We start from the raw sequence: 20,956 nt of genomic DNA, 5'->3' as shown, positions 1-20,956 counted from the left end.
TGCTGTCGTCGTTATTGAGGTCGAACGGACAAACTAATATATTCTTTCATTGTCTACTTGCAAACTAATTAGGTTCAGATTCAAGCTACAAAATATAAGCACGCAAGCTAATTTACATTTTGTGATCAACAACCATGTTTGAAACTGTTTAGAAAAAAAAACTTAAATAATAAACACGCTTGATAGATATTCAAGTTTAATAAACATAGTACAAAACAAATTCATCAAACACAAAAATGAATAAAATTCGTGGCTTCGAAATACCACGGCCCGGCATAGCCAAATGTGTTAAGGCGTTCGACTCGTAATCCAAGGGTCGCGGGTTCGAATCCCGGTTGCACAAAACATGCTCACCCTTTCAGCCGTGGGGGCGTTATAGTGTGACAGTCAATCCCACTATTCGTTAGTAAAAGAGTAGCCCAAGAGTTGGCGGTGGGTGGTAATAACTAGCTGCCTTCCACTACTTACACTGCTAAATTCGGAACGGCTAGCGCAGATAGCCCTCAAATAGCTTTGCGCGAAATTACAAAAAACAAAGCTTCGAAATACCAGTTTTTCTATATACAACTCTATATTAATCGCATTATCTACAATATCAGCCTCCAGCCGCTATTATTATTGAATAAAAGTAAAATCCTTGAAGCACAAAGGTCGAGTGTTTTTTGGTCAGTTCGATCTCTGTTTAAGCACGGCATGGCCATGTGGTTAGGGCGCTTGTCTCGTAATCTGAGAGACGCGAATTCGAATCCTCATCACACCAAATATTTTTGCCCTTTCAGCCGTGTGAGCGTTATAACGTTACAGTCAATCCCACTCTTCTTTGGTAAAAGAGTAGCCCAAGAGTTGGCGGTAGGAAGTGATGACTAGATGCCTTCCCTCTAGCGTTACACTGCTAAATTAGGGACAGCTAGCGCAGACAGCCCTCATGTAGCTTTGCATGAAATTAAAAAAACAAACGATTCACGAACCATGGACTTTGGGACACACAATCCGGCAACGCTAACAGCCAGGTATACTGTGTTCAAGTTACCCAATTCCTCCGTCGGTTAAGGTGATTCCGTTAATAAGAAACAGGTAACACAGACGTCGTCATGTCTATGTCATATAGATGACGCAGGAATGCGAAATTAAGCTTCATAAAATTGTTTTGGTTTTAATAACGGATTATCCATAAACTAGTTACAAAGATTTCGAAAATAATTATCTTTTTTTCTATCACGTAAGAATTTTTGTAAACTGAATAGGAAAAGAACACTCTTATTCTGTTCAAACTATTATTTCATATATCACAATAAATATTTTATATAATTATATCTGTTACGGTCGTGTTCTAGAAAGTTCGATAACACTCTCACGTCGCGATTGGTCTAGAGATATCTGTAGCTAGCGGTTGTCAACACTTTAAGCACAAAGAAATTTGACCCAATTTCAATGAGAAAGATTTACTTACGTAAACAAAATATATGATATTCTGCCAAAAATCTATACGTGATGGAGAAAAATGGATATCGTTTTCGGAGTCAGCGTACAAAAATTACTGTAAAAACATGTAAAACTTAAGACAACAAAACCATCGCAGGCCCTTGTAGTCTAATCTATTTTTTCATGTTCATTCATTTTACTGAAATGTTCACAATCATGCTTCAAACCATAGGCAAACAAACTAATTTAAGATAAAGTTCCTCTTTATAACTTAGGTTCTATTTCACTGACTTATAAGAGTTGAAGCAGCTTGTAACTAGAAACCAAAGCTAGATATGGAAAGGAATACGATATTAAATAAGAACAAATATGTCTTATTAAAAATCCCAAATTATAATTATTATCTTTCCTTGCAAATCTACTATCGATTTGTCAGACAAATTGAAAAATTAAACTACAAACCAGCGTAAATGATATGTTAATTACCTTTATGTATTCTATAAATGTTTCGTTACACATCACTGAAAATGCTTAGCATAATCCTGACGTACATGTGCCGCTTCAAATACTTCCAGGGCACACACAATCCATGGAGGTCAATCGACTTCTCTCCAATAAACCTCACTCGTTCCTCCTACACCTCACAGGTGAATATAAAAATTGTTTCTCTTTTGGGGTGGAACGTAACTCAAACTATAGAAATTAGGGTTTATATAGTCTGGCCTTGTTCCAGAGATTATAAATATAATTTTAATTAATATAATTAAGAAAGCGTTACTGGTGCTAAGGGCATTTTACTCGCATATGAAGGTCTCGAGTTCGAATCCGCGACACCGAACAAGCAGACTGTGCCAGTCACCCGTGTGTAAAAACAAAACAAAAAAATCCTGACTTACAAAGTACAGACCAACCGCTCCCCATCTCTTAAAAAAAACTAGGTCGTAAGAAAACAAAGAACTGTATTATCATTATTATTATGTAAGAATAAGCGTGACTTCATCTTCTAAGTTTCCTTTACTATTGGCCCGGCATGGCCAAGCGTGTTAAGGCGTGCGACTCGTAATCTGAGGGTCGCGGGTTCGCATCCCTGGTCGCGCCAAACATGCTCGCCCTTTCAGCCGTGGGGGCGTTATAATGTGACGGTCAATCCCACTATTCGTTGCTAAAAGAGTAGCCCAAGAGTTGGCGGTGGGTGATGATGACTAGCTGCCTTCCCTCTAGTCTTACACTGCTAAATTAGGGACGGCTAGCACAGATAGCCCTCGAGTAGCTTTGTGCGAAATTCAAAAACAAACAAACAAATTCTTTACTATTTCATTTTTAAAAATCGAAAAATTTAAACTATATACGTTACTAAGAATTTCTTTGTTTGTTGTGGAATTTCGCACAAAGCTACTCGAGGGCTATCTGTGCTAGCCGTCCCTAATTTAGCAGTGTAAGACTAGAGGGAAAGCAGCTAGTCATCACCACCCACCGCCAACTCTTGGGCTACTCTTTTAGCAACGAATAGTGGGATTGACCGTCACATTATACACCCCCACGGCTGGGAGGGCGAGCATGTTTAGCGCAACGCGGGCGCGAACCCGCGACCCTGGGATTACGAGTCGCACGCCTTACGCGCTTGGCCATGCCAGACCTGTTACTAAGAAAGTGTGTTAAATATTATACATCGAATATCGTAATGTGGAAAATTCCCAATTCATTTATTACATAATACACATAAGACCATCTCATTTCACTCGGTTTAACTGACCTTGTATACAGTTGTTACTGGTTTAAGTATTATGATGCCTCTTTAAAAACAAAACAAGAAACAAACTTTCTCGCTTCTAGTATTGAAAACCTTTTATATATATGTATATATATAGTATGTTTGTCAGTAGTTAAACACAATGCTACACAAAGGGCTATCTGTGCTTTGCCCACCATGGTTATTAAAAGCCTGGTTTATAGCGATGTAAGTTCACAGACATACCGCTAGGCCATTCATATATTGTAAGCTCGTGATGTTCACATTATTATTACAGCATCATATTACCTGCAATAGTTTATTTATAGAAGCAGCTACCTGATAATTTCTCGAATCCTATGATACAAGTCGTTAGTCACGTTGAAGATGATAGCACTGGTTCATGATACTTAAATACTAAATTAGGCTTTAAGAAAGTAGAGACGCGGCCCTCCAATGAAAAATGTTGACTTAATTGAAGAAGGATGTTTGTTTGTTGTTTTCTTTTGCTATATCGCTGTTTTTCAATCACCATGCTAAAGTTACAGGTAGGGGGTCCTCAATCTTTTTCATTCTCACCAAGAGAGCCTCAGACTAAAACAGTTTGGGAACCGTTATGCTAAACAATGAATTATTGAACTGGGAAAATCACTTCAAAAAGCCATTTATGCACTAATAACTCTTTTTATTGTTTTCAAAAAGGTTTATGGGTTTGCATATGTACCCATGTGAATCGGAAAAGCTTAATAATGATTGAGAGAAACTACGGACATTCTCCTTGAACGAGTTAGTAAGGGTCTATGGAACTAATAACGGCAAATTTTCCAGAAACACTTGATGCAAGTGCTAATCGTTTCATTCACTTCTGAGAGAGCTTTTGTAGAATCTCACTTTTAATACATATTAACAATATGATAAAAAATGTGAAAATTTATCACATAAGATATTAAATATCAACTGACAAAAAATGGTTAATGTCATTTCATTCCAGTCCCAGTATAGAAATTGATGGTGCAGCAGAGGGCAGAGTCCTCTTTTCAGCCAGGAGATGTATCCAAAATTAAGAAACAGTGTGAGGATGAACGGGTACAAAAAATGCGATCTGTATAGAACAGACGAGACTGAAGAAACCGTAAGAACGGCAGGAGTGGATAGTAATGAAAGTATCACAGAAATGATATTAAACTTATCATGATATTCAAGGTGATACTTCTCTCACATAAATGATATCCTTAGCAGAAGTGGACAGTAATGATAGCATCACAGAACTGATATTAAACTTCTTATTATGATATTCAAGGTGATACTTCTCTCACATAAATGATATCCTTAGCAGAAGTGGACAGTAATAATAGCATCACAGAACTGATATTAAACTTCTTATTATGATATTCAAGGTGATACTTCTCTCACATAAATGATATCCTTAGCAGAAGTGGACAGTAATAATAGGATCACAGAACTGATATTAAACTTCTTATTATGATATTCAAGGGGATACTTCTCTCACAGAAATGATATCCTTAGCAGAAGCAGCAAGTAATGAAGCATCACAAAAATATTAAATTTCTTATTATGATATTCAAAGGGATACTTCTCTCACATAAATGATATCCTTAGCAGAAGTGGACAGTAATGATAGCATCACAGAACTAATATTAAATTTCTTATTATGATATTCAAGGTGATACTTCTCTCACAGAAATGATATCCTTAGCAGAAGTGTACAGTAATGATAGCATCACAGAACTGATATTAAACTTCTTATTATGATATTCAAGAGGATACTTCTCTCACAGAAATGATATCCTTAGCAGAAGTGGACAGTAATGATAGCATCATAGAACTGATATTAAACTTCTTATTATGATATTCAAGGGGATACTTCTCTCACAGAAATGATATCCTTAGCAGAAGTGTACAGTAATGATAGCATCACAGAACTGATATTAAACTTCTAATACATTCTGATATTGGAGAGAATAAGAGAAATGATGGCGTCCCTATAATTTTTTTCTATAATTGTGGTGGAAAAGCAGTCTTTTACCCTGGAAGTATTTTGTATAGCACGTTGTTGCGTTTTATTTTATTTAGTTTTAATATGTAACAATAATGTATTTTCAAGAAATAAAACATTATATTATCGCAAAAGTTTCATTCACTAATTAACTTCACTGATTCTCCTTTGGTGTCTACATGTTAACTAACTATAATATATATCATTTATATTTATGCAACTATGATTAAAGAAATATCATTCTCGATCTGCCATCGAGTGAAAAATACAAATAATATCAGAGTATTTTATATATATTGGGTACGTTGTTCAATACATAGTATTTATGATAAGTTAACGCGTAGCCCTAACAAAATACACAAGCTTAACAGTTGAAAAGAGTCAAAATTATTTTTGCTTGAAAGTATGGATAACAATCGAATTTTTAATATAGTAACTTTTAAATCCTAACACCACTATACTTAGTTTTATACCAGCCTAATTTTTAACTAAACAATGATGAATTTATTTATAAAATTTACACCAATGACTCACTCTTTGAACCTGAAAACATTCGATTTTAATTCGAGTTTCAAATCAACATTATAACATTTAATGAACAGGCTTATTAAATATTGCAGCAATAAAGATAGGACGTGTAATGTATGAAGTAATATTTAATGTATTTTGGCGATTTTCCATTTCGCGAGTTCTTTGAGACATCAAAGTAATGTCATTATCGTGTTTTCTCTTAATTTTTCAGCATTCAGAAAGTAATTTTTATAATACTAAACCGTTATTTTCTTACCTTTATACTGGTCTAACGCATATGTTACTATAACATAAGTAACCCGTTAGGTCAGTGATAAATGTGAACGGTTATAATGATAGAATTCGTAGTACGATACTCACAGCGCAGAATGCCGATTGTGCATATTTGTGTATGTTTATTTGAACGTAAGCACAGAGCTATACGATTGGCTATCTGTTCTCTGCCCACCCAGTTATCGAAACCCGGTTTTTAGCGTTATGTGATACTGGAGGGCGTATCTATGCGTTAAAACTAAACAAAGTAACAAAATATTCACAGACTGTTCTCTACGTTAAACACACTTTAACTTCAAGCCTTTATCAGGCAATGGCGTACTAAACAATACAAAAACAAAGCTCGTAATTAAAGTTTTTTTCGGCGTAAAGAAACACGGAATAGGTCACATGGACGTTGTCCGTCGCGAGGAATTAAAAACCGAACTTCAGCATTACAGGTCCAAAAACGTACCGCTGACCCACGAAGAAGCTGTTTTTAAAAAAAAGTTAATGTATTAATATTTTAAAACAGTGAGTTACAAGAATTTTATTTAAAAGTTTAATATAAAATCGTTTCGTTTGGCTGAAGTTAAGCATAAAGTTACATAATGGGTTATGTTTCTGTCCACCACTTAATGTGAAATCGTGTGTGTAATTCATTGACGTTTTAATGAAAGGAGCTACGTCATAATCTCAAGTAATTTTACAAAAAACAATTCGAGGAGACTCTGACATTATTCGAAATGATATATTGGAAGTATCTTTGACGTCACGTTCTGTTAAAGTTTGAAAGATACGCTTCAATTTATGTATTCTTTAAATAGCTTGTATTGTCCCTTTTGTAATACGGAATAGCCTGTGGAGTTATTACTATTCTAAGATATATTGTTAAATTTTTAATATATTATTTAACTTTAAGTGTTGAGTCTCAATGATTTATGAACTTTAAATGCGAGTTATATTCAACACGCTTGTGTTGCCATTGAAAGATGTCATTTCCTGTGACGTCAGCTCATTTTACAATTAAGTGATATCAGTTTCTTGAATTTTAATTCGTTGGTAATAACACACTACCCATGACGTCATAATAAGAGTCATAATTTAGAAATTGGCATGAATATTACCTAGGTAAATGTAACACAGATTCCCACGAGAAGATATCGTAAAATTTTGTTTTAGGGAATCAACCTTACGTGGTACTAACTACTAAAAATACATGACGCTAAAAAAAACACAACTTTAGAAATCATGAGTAATTTATCAGTCCTTGACTCACAATTAACCTGACGCACGTACACCTTATAAGAACCGCTTCTTTCAGAAAATAATTTGTAAAATAAATGGACAAAAACAAAGTGTTGTGAATGGTTGGTCTCTCAAGCATTTCATGAAATTTATTAACTAAATTACTACAATAACTTTAGAACTGGTAACTTATCGATCAGAATAAACAAAGTTGTAAATCAACACAACTGATTAATTGTAACGAACAATGTTAGCCATTCTGTATTGACACAATGATTAATTATAATGAATATATTTTTAAATATAATTTAGCGTCACACATTAATTTCTCACATAACATTTGATTTTCTCGAACTCGTAAAGTTGCATCTAAAACATTGTTGTGATGATATGCCGCTATTCTGATAAGAAAATATTTTTCACCTATTACAGTCCACTCAGACTTCTCTCATTGCTACAATATGAAATAATAAGACAATTGAAATTGAATAATGTCACTCAGTTAAAAACAAAAAACAAAACCGGAAGAGTATTTACAATAAATTACAGAAAGACAAAATAAGGAGGTGAGCAGATGAAGCAAAATCAGCTTTCAGAGATGGGAAAGAAAATCAAAAGGGATTTCGACCAGACGAGTACAAAAGAAATAGAATTAGAAGATAAAATATACAAACTTCCCAACAGAGAAAAAGAGCAAGAGTTAACTTAGTAACAAGAGGAAGTTAACTGGACAGGAAGAAAGATGTCAAAGGATAGGAAGGAGCATCGAAAAATGGTTCAACTAAATAAAAACAACGAGGAAGTTAATAAGTCAACAGCAGAAGTTCTGTAGGAGAATAGAGAATGAATTCAACGAGACAAAAGCAGCAAGAAAATTCATAGGTCTAAAATAGAGTTGTTGAAGGATAAGAAAAAACAGAACATCAAGAATAGAATCAAATAGAAGAAAGCAACTAAAGTTAATAAGTCCAGAACAGAGGTTTTGAAGGATAAGAAAAAACAGAACATCAAGAATAGAATCAAATAGAAGAAAGAAACTAAAGTTACTAAGCCCAGAACAGAAGTTTCGAAGGATAAGAACAAAGCATCAACAATGGAATCAAATAGAAGAAAGCAACTAAAGTTAATAAGTCCAGAACAGAAATTTTGAAGGATAAGAACAAAGCATCAACAATAGAATCAAATAGAAAAAAGCAACTAAAGTTGATAGGAAGTTGACAGGCCCAGAACAGAAGTTTCGAAGGATAAGAACAAAGCATCAACAATGGAATCAAATAGAAGAAAGCAACTAAAGTTAATAAGTCCAGAACAGAAATTTCAAAGGATAAGAACAAAGCATCAACAATGGAATCAACTAGAAGAAAGCAACTAAAGTTAATACGTCCAGAACAGAAGTTTTGAAGGATAAGAACAAAGCATCAAGAATAGAATCAAATAGAAAAAAGCAACTAAAGTTAATACGTCCAGAACAGAAGTTTTGAAGGATAAGAACAAAGCATCAAGAATAGAATCAAATAGAAAAAAGCAACTAAAGTTGATAGGAAGTTGACAGGCCAAGAACAGGAGTTTTGAAGGATAAGATAAAGCATCAAAGATGGATTCAACCACACAAAAACAGCGAAGAAGTTAATAAACCAAAAACAGAAGTTTCAAAAAATAAAAAACAGCTTCAAGAGTGGGGTTTGAAACACGTTAAAGAACAGTGAAAATATCACATTCGTTGGTGACAGTTAAAGCTGGCTGCTATGATCCAAAAAGAAATTAATATGAAAATTTCTATCTACAGTCATGTGAAAAAGTTAGGACACCCTATGAAAGCCTGTGTATTTTTGTAACATTTTTAGATATATAGATATACTCTTCAAAACAAGAAACGCAAAAGGGATATGTTTTTTATTTTAAAGAGAAATATATGTAATAACGTTACAAGCTCAGAGTATGTGATGTTACAAGTGTTAAGGCACTGACTGTCAAACCAAAATGACAATAAAAGTTGTGCACTTTGAAAACGGAGGAAAACATCGGATTTTTCGCCAAAACGTATGCGTGTCCAATAAATTTGTTTGAGAGATCTGCATGTTCTGCAGTGCAACATGTGCAAAATCACTATAAAAGTGACGGGTTCTCGGTTTCCATAGCTCAGTGTTAAGCCACCGACACGCAATACAGTTACGCCAAGACTGAAGCACAACGCAACAACGTCATTGGTCGCTTGAAAGCAGGCGAATATCGATCAGATGTTGCCAGAGCTGTGAATGTCCACCCAAGCACCATCACAAGGCTATGGAATCGTCACCAACAACATGGATCAACTCGTGACCGTCCACGATCTGGCAGACCTCGTGTGACCACGCCCGCACAAGATCGCTACATTCAGTTACGTCACCTTCGGGATAGGATCACCACTGCGACGTCTACTGCCTCAACCATACTAGGGCTGCGTAGGATTTCCGATCAGACCGTACGCAACCGTCTACGAGATGCAAGAATCCGACCTCGACGTCCAGTCAGAGGCGTCATCCTCACCCAGCAACATCGTCAAGCACGGCCGCAGTGGACTCGGGCACATCGGGTATAGCTTCATCGACGATGGAGGCATGTTTGGTTTAGCGATGAATCACGTTTTATGCTTCGTAGACAGGATGGAAGGACCCGTGTTTACCGTCGCCGAGGTAAACGTTTTGCAGCAAACTGTGTGCAGGATGTTGACAGATTTGGTGGTGGCAGCGTCATGATGTGGGCTGCCATCGCCTATAATGCCAGAACAAACCTTCTGCACATTCGAGGGAATCTTACGGCTCAACGATACGTCGACGAGATTCTTAGGCCCCATGTGCAACCCATCATGGTGAACGTCAACGACCTTTTTCAACATGACAATGCCCGTCTTCACACATCCCGACTCACCACTGTCTTCTTGAGACACCACAGCATCAATGTTCTTCCCTGGCCCTCCAGATCACCAGATTTAAACCCCATCGAACGCCTTTGGGACGAGTTGGACCGATGTCTGCAACGGCGACAACCTCAACCGCAGACTCTACCTCAGCTTGCAGCAGCTTTGCAGGCTGAGTGGACAGCCATTCTACAGGATGTGATTCGTCATCTTATCTCTTCCATGAGCAGGAGATGCTAAGCAGTTATTGATGCTCACGGGGGGCATACTCGTTATTGACGTTGAGTGACGTTAAACTTCACCTAGTGAGCGTGGACTTCGCCTTTGCAGACTTTGAATGTTCAGCAGTGAATGTGCAAAGTTTCACACATGTCATACAGAACTACCCGGAATAAACTTGTTAACAATTTCTCATATTTTGCCTTTTGCGTTTCTTTTTTTGAAGAGTATATTTAATCTCAATTTTAACAATACTGAGAGATTGTAGGAATATAACTAGACAATTAAAATTGAAAAAAAAAGACTTTTCAAGATCTTCTGTAAATGTATTTCTACAAAAATGCATATTCTAACTGAGGAAAAAGTTAGGACACCCCCACATTTATTCCCACTTAAAATGGCTCAACTCACACATAGGTGTATTACACCAGGTGCATATGATTAGAAGATCGTTACTCAGCATTTTGAATGAGGCTTGCCCTATTTAAACCTCAGACATTTAGTTTGGTGTGCTCCTGAATGTTGAAGTGAGAGTGCGCACCAAAAGAGCTGTCTGAGGCCTTCAGAAAGAAAATTGTAGCTTATGAGTCTGGTAAGGGATTTGAAAGGATCCCAAAAGATTTTGAAATCAGCCATCCCACTGTCCGGAAAATAGTCAACAAGTGGAGGACTTTCAAAACAACTGCCAACATGCCCAGGTCTGGTCGTGTTGATAACGATAACCCCAAGAGCAGACCGCAAGATGCTAAAAGAGGTCTCCAAACACCCTAACATGTCATCACGGGACCTACAGCAGGCTCTGGCTACTGTTGATGTGAAAGTGCATCCCTCTACAATCAGAAAGAGACTGCACAAGTTTAACTTGCGTGGGAGGTGTGCAAAGAGGAAACCTTTGCTCTCTAAGAGAAACATCAAGGCCAGACTGAAGTTTGCCAGAGAGAATGTAGACAAAGACCAGGACTTCTGGAATAATGTTCTTTGGACAGATGAATCCAAAATTGAATTATTTGGACACGAGAACAGAGGACATGTTTGGCGTAAACCAAATACAGCATTCCAGGAAAAGAACCTCATACCAACTGTGAAGCATGGAGGTGGAAGTGTCATGGTTTGGGGCTGCTTTGCTGCAGCAGGACCTGAACAGCTCACAATCATAGAATCCACCATGTATTCTACTGTGTATCAGAGGGTGCTTGAGGATCATGTGAGATTATCTGTACGAAAATTAAAGCTGAAGCGGAAATGGACCCTGCAACACGACAATGACCCAAAACATACCAGTAAATCCACCAAGGAATGGCTGAAAACTAAGAAATGGAGAGTCCTGGAATGGCCGAGTCAAAGCCCAGATCTTAATCCCACTGAGATGCTGTGGGGTGACTTGAAACGGGCTGTATATGAAAGAAACCTCTCAAACATCTCACAGCTGAAAGAATTCTGCATTGAGGAATGGGGCAAACTTTCTTCAGACCGATGTCAGAGACTGGTAGATGGCTACAAGAAGCGTCTCACTGCAGTTATTTCAGACAAAGGGGTAACACTAGCTATTAGAGAGTAGGGTGTCCTAACTTTTTCCTCAGTTAGAATATGCATATTTGTAAAATTACATTTACAGAATATCTTGAAAAGTTTTTCTTCAGTTTCAATTGTTTAGTTATATTCCTATAATCCTATAATTGTTAAAATTGAGATTAAATATCTATATATCCAAAAATGTTACAAAAATACACAGGCTTTCATAGGGTGTCCTAACTTTTTCACATGACTGTATGTAGTTGTCTGTCTGCGTTTTTGTTTCACTACTTATCTACCTACACATACGAGGGCTGTTCAAAAAATACGCTGACTGACGGACTGACGTCATTTAGAAAACACTTCAAAGTGTTGAAACATCCCAACGGTGTTTCCACTTGTTGTACGCTGGTCTTTTTGTAATGTCCTCCAGCTCCTTCGTCGCATTTGCCTTAATCTCGGGAATCGTCTCAAATCTTCTTCCTTTCAAGGGTCTTTTGAGTTTGGAGAACAAGAAACAATCGCAAGGAGCAAAGTCAGGTGAGTAGGGAGGGTGGGGAAGAACAGTGATCGAGTGTTTGGCCAAAAACTCACGAGTTCCGAGGGCTGAATTTCGCAGCAACGCGGTGCATCTTCAATTTTTTCGGTCAAAATCTCGTAACAAGATCCAACTGATATCCCACACTCTTCAGCAAGCTCCCTGACAGTCAGACGTCGATTTGTCCGCACCAGGGTGTTGATTTTGTCGACGTGGAAGGACGTCCAGGACGCTCATCATCTTCAATGGACTGTCGACCATCCTTAAAACGTTCATGTCACTTGAAACATGCCGTACGCTTCATAGCAACATCACCGCAAGCCGTGTTAAGCATAGCAAAAGTTTCAGTCGCAGATTTTCCAAGTTTAACACAAAATTTCACAGCAAGTCGTTGCTCTTTCAGGTCATTCATTCTGAAACCGCCAAACGAAAAAATTGCACTTCACTTAAAACCGCGTAGCTAATACACAAATGACGATATCTGCAATCGGGAAATGGCGTCGTAATCAGCTGATCTGTGCAAACCTAGCGACACCAAGCGGATTCCCCTGGAACCATCTGGAGCCGCGTAATTCAAACAGTTCGCGTATTTTTTGAACAGACCTCGTGTTTATGAAAAATTGAAAAAAATTCAACCAGATTTAGTTATTTATCACTCTTAGACCATAATATTAAAATTTTATTTCATAGAAGAATATTATTATGATCTAACAGTATTTAAATCAAATACCTTAACCAAATCTAATATAAAATGAATAAATTAATAAACTGTCAGCCCGGCATGGCCATGTGGTTAAGGCACTCGAGTAGTATTCTGAGGGTCGCAGGTTAGAATCCCCATCACACCAAACATGCTCGCCTTTTCAGCCGTGAGGGCGTTTTAATGTGACGATCAATCCCACTATTCGTTAGTAAAGGAGTAGCCCAAGAGTTGGCGGTGAGTGGTGCTAACTAGATGCCTTCCCTCTGGTCTTACGCTAACAAATTAGGTATGGCTAGCGCAGATAGCCCTCGTGTAGTTTTGCGCGAAATTCAAGACAAACAATAAACTCAATGCGTATTAAAACTTCTGATAAGAATACACGTATCAAATAGATCAGAAAAACATAATACATTGGCTAGCTCTCGAGAATTTATACTAAGGATATTATCGAGCTAAAACTTAGAAAAATTATTTTTTATTCCATTGTGTTTTGGATCTTCACAAGTCACAAGATAGTGAAAACCCCGGCCTCTGGTTAATTGAACTCAATACACTAGTTTTTGTTTTGTATTTTTAAGTCCATTCTGGCAAGTTGTGAGTGAAATCACTGAAAGAATTAACTTCTGATTAATCCAAAGGAAAACACAACTTATTGTTATTTTCTGCAGTATAAATACTTGTTCGTTAGTTTTTAGCACAGAGCTACACGATACGTTGCGTACATTTTCTCTGCCTCGAGGAATCAAACCCAGGATTTTAGCGTTGCAAATCCGTATATTTAACGCTGACATACTAGATATACTTGCGCAGTCCCTGAAAGTGCTCTGTTTCAAAAGCGTATAAAACCTAGATTAAGAGTAACACATTTTTATTTCTTGCTTTTGAAGTTCATGTGTCATGGTGTGTTGTAGCCTACAGAGTATGTTATCCTTCTCGTAATTTAATGTTATGTGCACGTTTTACTGACGTCACTACAATATAAATTGTAGCGTTAAGCATTTCTTATATGTCGTCATTTTAGGGTTAGCTGACTGACAGACAACACACCACTGTAAATTAGTGCGAATGCCTTCGGTCCCTTTTTTGGGGGAAACTAGGAGACCAGTAATAAAGCTTTAAGTAACAACACATAGTTTTATCATTTCAGCGCACCTTACAAAATTCAACTCTAAATTATATTTCACGAACTATAAAACAACAGCTTCATTGTTGGAGTTTCAACCCTTCCTTCTGTTCTTTTCTATGACAAATTATATGAAATGTGTTATGTATTACTTATATGGTTTTACTACATTAATATGGATTATTCTATTTCAATTTATAGTCATTTCCTGGAGCAGTTAGAAGAAGCATTAGGCTTAATAAAGTCTTTGTAAAAAAGGTTCGGGTTCGTTTGGTTTGTTTTTCAATTTCGCACAAAGCTACACGAGGGTTATCTACCCAATTTAGCAGTATAAGACTAGAGGGATGGCTGCTAGTCATCACCACCCACCACCAACTCTTGGGCTACTCTTTTACCAATGACTAGTGGGATTGACCGTGACATTATAACGCACCTACGGCTGAAAAGGCAGGCATGTTTGATGTAACGAGGATTCGAACCGGCGACCCTCAGAAAGAGATTCAGAAAAATGACAGTTGCTTTACAAGTGTGTGCATACTGGCATTGGCTGGTCTTAGATCTGCAGTTTAACAATTGTTAGAAGGCAAACAGGAAAGTCAAGTTAAAGAGTCAATGTCTTTCGTCTTATAAAATATTTTGTTTCCTCAAATCAAAATCACTATCTAAATTTAAGTCTATCTAAATGCCATCCTCACATCCTACCGCTAACTAAATTAGACTGTTCTCATTCAAATGTATACATTAACCTTACAATTAAGCTGGTTTTATTCTGGCAGTGTTAAGTAAACTGATGTCCAAGGCTTAACAACCGGTGAGAAGAGAATTATATATGACATTGCCTAAACGTCACGACTGTTCAGATTAGTAACCACGATTCATAAACTCATCCTTCTTTACAGATTGACCTGTTTGGACTGGTAGCTAACGGCCACGTTTTTTTTTTTTTCCATCTTGAGACACAATGGCGAATAAAAGAAAATACCAAGTTAACTTAATGAATGAATGTTTACTGTAAATTCTTATCAATGCTATAAATGTAGCTACCTTACTGGCTGCCAAGTTTAATTTCATTTCTTTAAGTCACACGCTCAATTATTTGTGGCCGCAATTTTTTTTTCACATCAAGGTGTTTTTGTCAATACACACCAACAAACTACACCAAAGTAAAAAGTGACACTCGATAGTAACCAACATTAGCTTTTGGATCGAAATCCTATTATTCAGGACAGAGCTTTACTTTGCAGAACCAACCAGATTCTTTAAAATATATGGGTTTTTTAAACTCTAAAACAGTGTTAATAGCTTCTTCTATAGTATTGCCATGCAAACTAGATTAACAGTTTTTGTTATCACCTCATGCAATGAGTACAGCCGTATCAAACATCATTATTTACGCTAATTGCTTAAGCTAACATCCTGTGATGCTAAACTCTATTTAGTTTGAATAATTTCATAAACTTTAGTAAATTTGTACTGAAAAGTTAGCAATGAATAATCAACAATAACCATCCGCCCGTACGATTCTTTTTATAACTAAAGCTAAAAACTGATAATATAGTTTGCTTGGCCTAACAAACATTTATGTGTAGACTTGTCCATTCACTTTACAGTTTTGCTACTCTAAATCAGCCGTCTTTAGTCCGAATGACAAAAAAATTAAAACAATCCACAATTACTCTTAAGTGAAGCTGTAATACAAAATATTAGACCACTAGATCACGTAACTTTTTTCGTAGGCGTGCGATAAAATATTCGTTAAATTCGAGATTGTCCTTCATCAGGTTGTTTGGACCGCACGGCACACTAGTCGAGTCTTGTGTGATTAGAAAGTTCGTGGTTAAAATTAAGTATTAAAACTAAATCAAATAGCTGGATAAACAAAACTGGTTGTGGTTTGTTGTGTTAGTGTTCAGTTAGTTTCATGTTTATTATAACAAAATGTTACTACAAAATCCATTAATTTTGGTATTTGATGCACTTCATGAAATCCCGCAGTGGGACAGCGGTAATGCAAGTCTACGAATTTACAACGTTAAAATCAGGGGTTCGATTCCCTGCAGTGGACACGATGTGGCTTTGATCTAACGTAAATAGATAAAGAAACCAACATTTCACGAAATACGATTTTACTTGAAAGCATTTTCTGTCTAACGTTATCAAAAGTATCGGCAGTGAAACAGAATGGTTTTTCCTTGGAAAAACATCTACAGTAACCTATTAATGGATATATACCCCCGCTTCCTTCTGTCCTTATAAAAACAACTAATTGCGGTGCCGAAAAGACCAATAGAATACTGCCCTGCCTGACTGACCACAGACGATCAAAGTCGTAAATACAAAACCCTACAAGTTAAAATAAAGAAAGAAGTAGCATGTCGGCCACACTATATGTGTCATATTCAATGAAGACGAAACCTTCCGTTCAAGGTAGAGTTATCAGGCCGGCTAGGATGCAAGTGAAATACCAGTAGTCGAGACACGAAGACCAGACTACCTACTTATTAACCCCCAGGTCAGAATATTTTCCCGTAGGGTACTGACAACTGAAGGTCAATATATTAAGACAGTCACTGTTTAACTTTAAATCCTGTATCAGGGTTGCTTGGGTACTGATGTCGTTCTTTGATATTTTAAACATAGAAAATTTAAAGTTGTTGTTTTAAAAAAAATACCTTGAAACAAAACTCAGAGGCATCTACAATGACAATAACCTACTTACTAAAACAAATGTTCAAGCCACCAATGTTTATCAAACTTTGTGGGCTATCTGTGCTCTTCTCAATGTTGGTATCGAACGAACCCATCTTTTTTCAGCTTAATAAGTCCGCACACTTTTATCTGAGCTATTATCACACGTTAACAATATAAAACACAACTTAATAACTTTTTGAAATATTTAGCGTGGAGTGCTATATACGCTTATCCAATCAGAACTATCAATAGCAGTTCCAAGCTGTATTTAACAATACAATTGTGAACAAACTACGTCCGCAGGCTAAACACAACCGGACCAACCCCATCGGCTGTGATCTTTTCCTTGACAGGAAACAGGTGGTGTTTAGGACAGTCTTACTCTAAAAGTATGTAAAGCTTTAGGGTATATAATATATCACTGTTTATTAAAGCTGCCACAATAAATTGGAAACTATACAATTGAGAAAAGTGTTTTAATTTTTTTTTTTATTCGCAGGAGTAAAACACGAGTTTGACATTCAATAGAAGCCTTATTAATTTATTACATTTAGTATTTACAAATAGTTACTCAAACAGGAGTTCGGTTTAGGTTTCGATTTTTTAGATAAATAGTGGTATCTACAGCTTTCCAGAATTCCGCAGTATTGTTTATTTTTAAAAATGTAGCTTGGAATGAGACACACGTGAATAGAACATGCCACATCCTACTTCTCCAGTCTCAAACGAGGCACATGCTACTTCTAGTGACTAAAACATAAAACATCCTACTTCTCCAGTCTCAAAACGAGGCACATGCTACTTCTAGTGACTAAAACATAAAACATCCTACTTCTTCAGTCTCAAAACGAGGCACATGCTACTTCTAGTGACTAAAACATAAAACATCCTACTTCTCCAGTCTCAAAACGAGGCACATGCTATTCTAGTGACTAAAACATAAAACATCCTACTTCTCCAGTCTCAAAACGAGGCACATGCTATTCTAGTGACTAAAACATAAAACATCCTACTTCTCCAGTCTCAAAACGAGGCACATGCTACTTCTAGTGACTAAAACATAAAACATCCTACTTCTCCAGTCTCAAAACAGTGGGCACATGCTACTTCTAGTCTCAAAACGAGGACTAGAACATAAAACATCCTACTTCTCCAGTCTCAGAACGAGGCACATGCTACTTCTAGCGACTAGAACATAAAACATCCTACTTCTCCAGTCTCAGAACGAGGCACATGCTACTTCTAGTGACTAGAACATAAAACATCCTACTTCTCCAGTCTCAGAACGAGGCACATGCTACTTCTAGTGACTAGAACATAAAACATCCTACTTCTCCAGTCTCAGACAGAGACACATGCTACTTCTAGTGACTAGAACATAAAACATCCTACTTCTCCAGTCTCAGAACGAGGCACATGCTACTTCTAGCGACTAGAACATAAAACATCCTACTTCTCCAGTCTCAAAACGAGGCACATGCTACTTCTAGTGACTAGAACATAAAACATCCTACTTCTCCAGTCTCAGAACGAGGCACATGCTACTTCTAGTGACTAGAACATAAAACATCCTACTTCTCCAGTCTCAGAACGAGGCACATGCTACTTCTAGCGACTAGAACATAAAACATCCTACTTCTCCAGTCTCAGAACACAGGCACATGCTACTTCTAGCGACTAGAACATAAAACATCCTACTTCTCCAGTCTCAGAACGAGGCACATGCTACTTCTAGTGACTAGAACATAAAACATCCTACTTCTCCAGTCTCAGAACGAGGCACATGCTACTTCTAGCGACTAGAACATAAAACATCCTACTTCTCCAGTCTCAGAACGAGGCACATGCTACTTTAGTGACTAGAGCATAAAACATCCTACTTCTCCAGTCTCAAAACGAGGCACATGCTACCTCTCGTGATTAGAACATAAAACATCATATTTCTCCAGTCTGGTGAGCTTAATCAGTAGCTTTAGAATTTTAAAACTCAGTATTTTTGGAACACACAAAAAAGTCTCATAAGATCTAAAAAGTGTCTGTTAAAATCTAATTTAAAAAAAAGTTTTGTTCCACATTTGTATTTAATAGTAACTTTAAAATGTTTTTTTACCATGGTCTCTGAAGTCACACGTAGTGCCTCTGTAACTTACTGAGTGCTCAAACAATAAAAATGTTTCAATCGTCTTGTATTTTAAAAAAGCGAGCTATTTAAATTAATGTTCGTTAACAGAGTAGAGTTTCTCCACAAATGCAGTGATCTACCAAACAATATGAACACAAGCTGTATTTATGAGAACTAGAGCATTGTAATCACATAACAATGTAAATAATTTAACAACTCAACATCTAAACGATGCATGGCCAGTTTACTTAAACTACGTAAATTCAAATAGAAGAACGTGTAAATAAATTAGTTACCAGATATGTTTTTTTATTCTACTCTCTAACGAAAACCGTCCAAGACTGTTCTTTTTCTCTTACAAAAAAAAAAGGTAAAAATACATGAGTATTTTGTTTGGTTCTGAATTTCGCGCAAAACTACTCAAAGAGAATTTGCGCTAGTCAACCTTAATTTTGAAGTAGTAAACTAAAGAAAAATGCAGTTACCCACCACCAACTCTACTACTTAATAACGAACAGTGGGGCTATTAATAAATTGACGTATACCTGAATTAGAAGGATCGTTATTTTGTCGAAACGTAACATTTTCCAAAATAAAACCACTTCATTTTACCGTCAGACTGGAGTAATGTGCTTCTATACATGAGAAGAGTGAGACTGATATTGTTGTTTTGAATTAAGCTCAAAGCAACGTAATGGGCTATTTGTGCTCTGCCCAACACGGTTATCGAAAATTGGATTTTAGCGTTGTATGTCTTTAGACATAACGCCGGACCACTGGGAGCCAGTAGGATTAACCATCATATAATAATGCCTCATACACAAGGACAGCAGGATTGACCATCACATAATAATGCCCTATGGTTTGAAATAACGAGTGTGTTCGGGGAAGGATTTCGAACCCGCAACCCTCAGATTTGGAGTCGAGCGTCTTAACCACCAGGTCAATATGTTTGTTTTGTTTTTTTGGAATTTCGCGCAAAACTACTTGAGGGCTATCTGCGCTAGCTGTTCCTAATTTAGCAGTGTCATGCTAGAAGGAAGGCAACTAGTCATTACTACCTACCGCCAACTCTTGGGCTACTCTTTTACCAACGAATAGTGGGATTCATCGTAACATTATAACACCCCCACGGCTGAAAGGGCGAGCATATTTGGTGTGACGAGAATTCGCACCTGCGACTCTCAGATTATGAGTCAAGTGCCTTAACCCACCTGGCCATGCCGGGCCAGGTCAATATGAGTACATTGAACTTTAAAATTATCAACCTTTACTTTGAACGTTTAATACTTTTTTATTGATAGCGTGTTTTTCAGTTGTCTAAAATTCGAGGTCAAAATAACTTGTCATAAAAAAAACACAAACGATAAGATGGTTTGAAAAATAAAACCCAAAAGTGTTTCGCCAATTAATTTTTTTTTGGGGGGGGGTAAAGAAATTAGTGGATGTGGTCGGCTTACAACGTTTCACAGAGTTTATGGTGAAAAATCGAGCAGTTTGGCTAAATAATTACGAAATACAATATCATACGCAGGAAGAAGCTTTCTAGTTACTTCCCTTTCAACACATGAGTCTTATGAATTTCTAAGAACTGATGATTGAAAGAAAAAAAATGTAATAACATCAACCATACTATGTTTGCCATATCCAGTGCTAACTAGGCCTTTCGCAAAATACTGTAAGTAAATAAAGATATGCGAACTCGTAAAACGAAACTCAAATCTTCAAATACCATGTCATCTTAACTGTTGGACTACTGAATATTAGTTTACACTACACATACTAGGTTATGTAGTTTATTTCAATGGCTGGCTTCACGAGGATGGCGGGACGGTATGTCTGTGCTTCATTCGCCAGGCAAGTCTTCTGAATATTGGCATAAATTTGTATAGAAATTCTCCCCTACTGGCCAGTTTTTTTTCTGTTATTGTAATCGTTTTCAATGAATTATCT

The 20,956-nt window shown here is 36.9% G+C and overlaps 1 protein-coding gene across 3 annotated transcripts in view; it reads right to left on the bottom strand.

The window, feature by feature from the left end:
* Positions 1-20,956, bottom strand: part of LOC143223500 (uncharacterized) — a 178,590-nt gene that overhangs the window by 37,404 nt on the left and 120,230 nt on the right. Inside the window, exon 1 of one of the 3 annotated variants that reach the window (XM_076451567.1) lies at positions 1,909-1,956. The exons of the other annotated variants lie outside the window; for them this stretch is intronic. Coding sequence (XP_076307682.1) covers positions 1,909-1,941 — 33 coding nt within the window. The 5' untranslated portion in view covers positions 1,942-1,956. Of the gene's footprint in view, positions 1-1,908; positions 1,957-20,956 lie in introns of those variants that run through there. 3 annotated transcript variants of the gene reach the window in all.

The sequence above is a fragment of the Tachypleus tridentatus genome, chromosome 8, assembly GCF_004210375.1.
Source record: "Tachypleus tridentatus isolate NWPU-2018 chromosome 8, ASM421037v1, whole genome shotgun sequence".
Lineage (NCBI taxonomy): Eukaryota > Metazoa > Arthropoda > Merostomata > Xiphosura > Limulidae > Tachypleus > Tachypleus tridentatus.
Note: the sequence above shows the minus strand (reverse complement) of the source record. Positions and strands in the feature narration are given on the sequence as shown.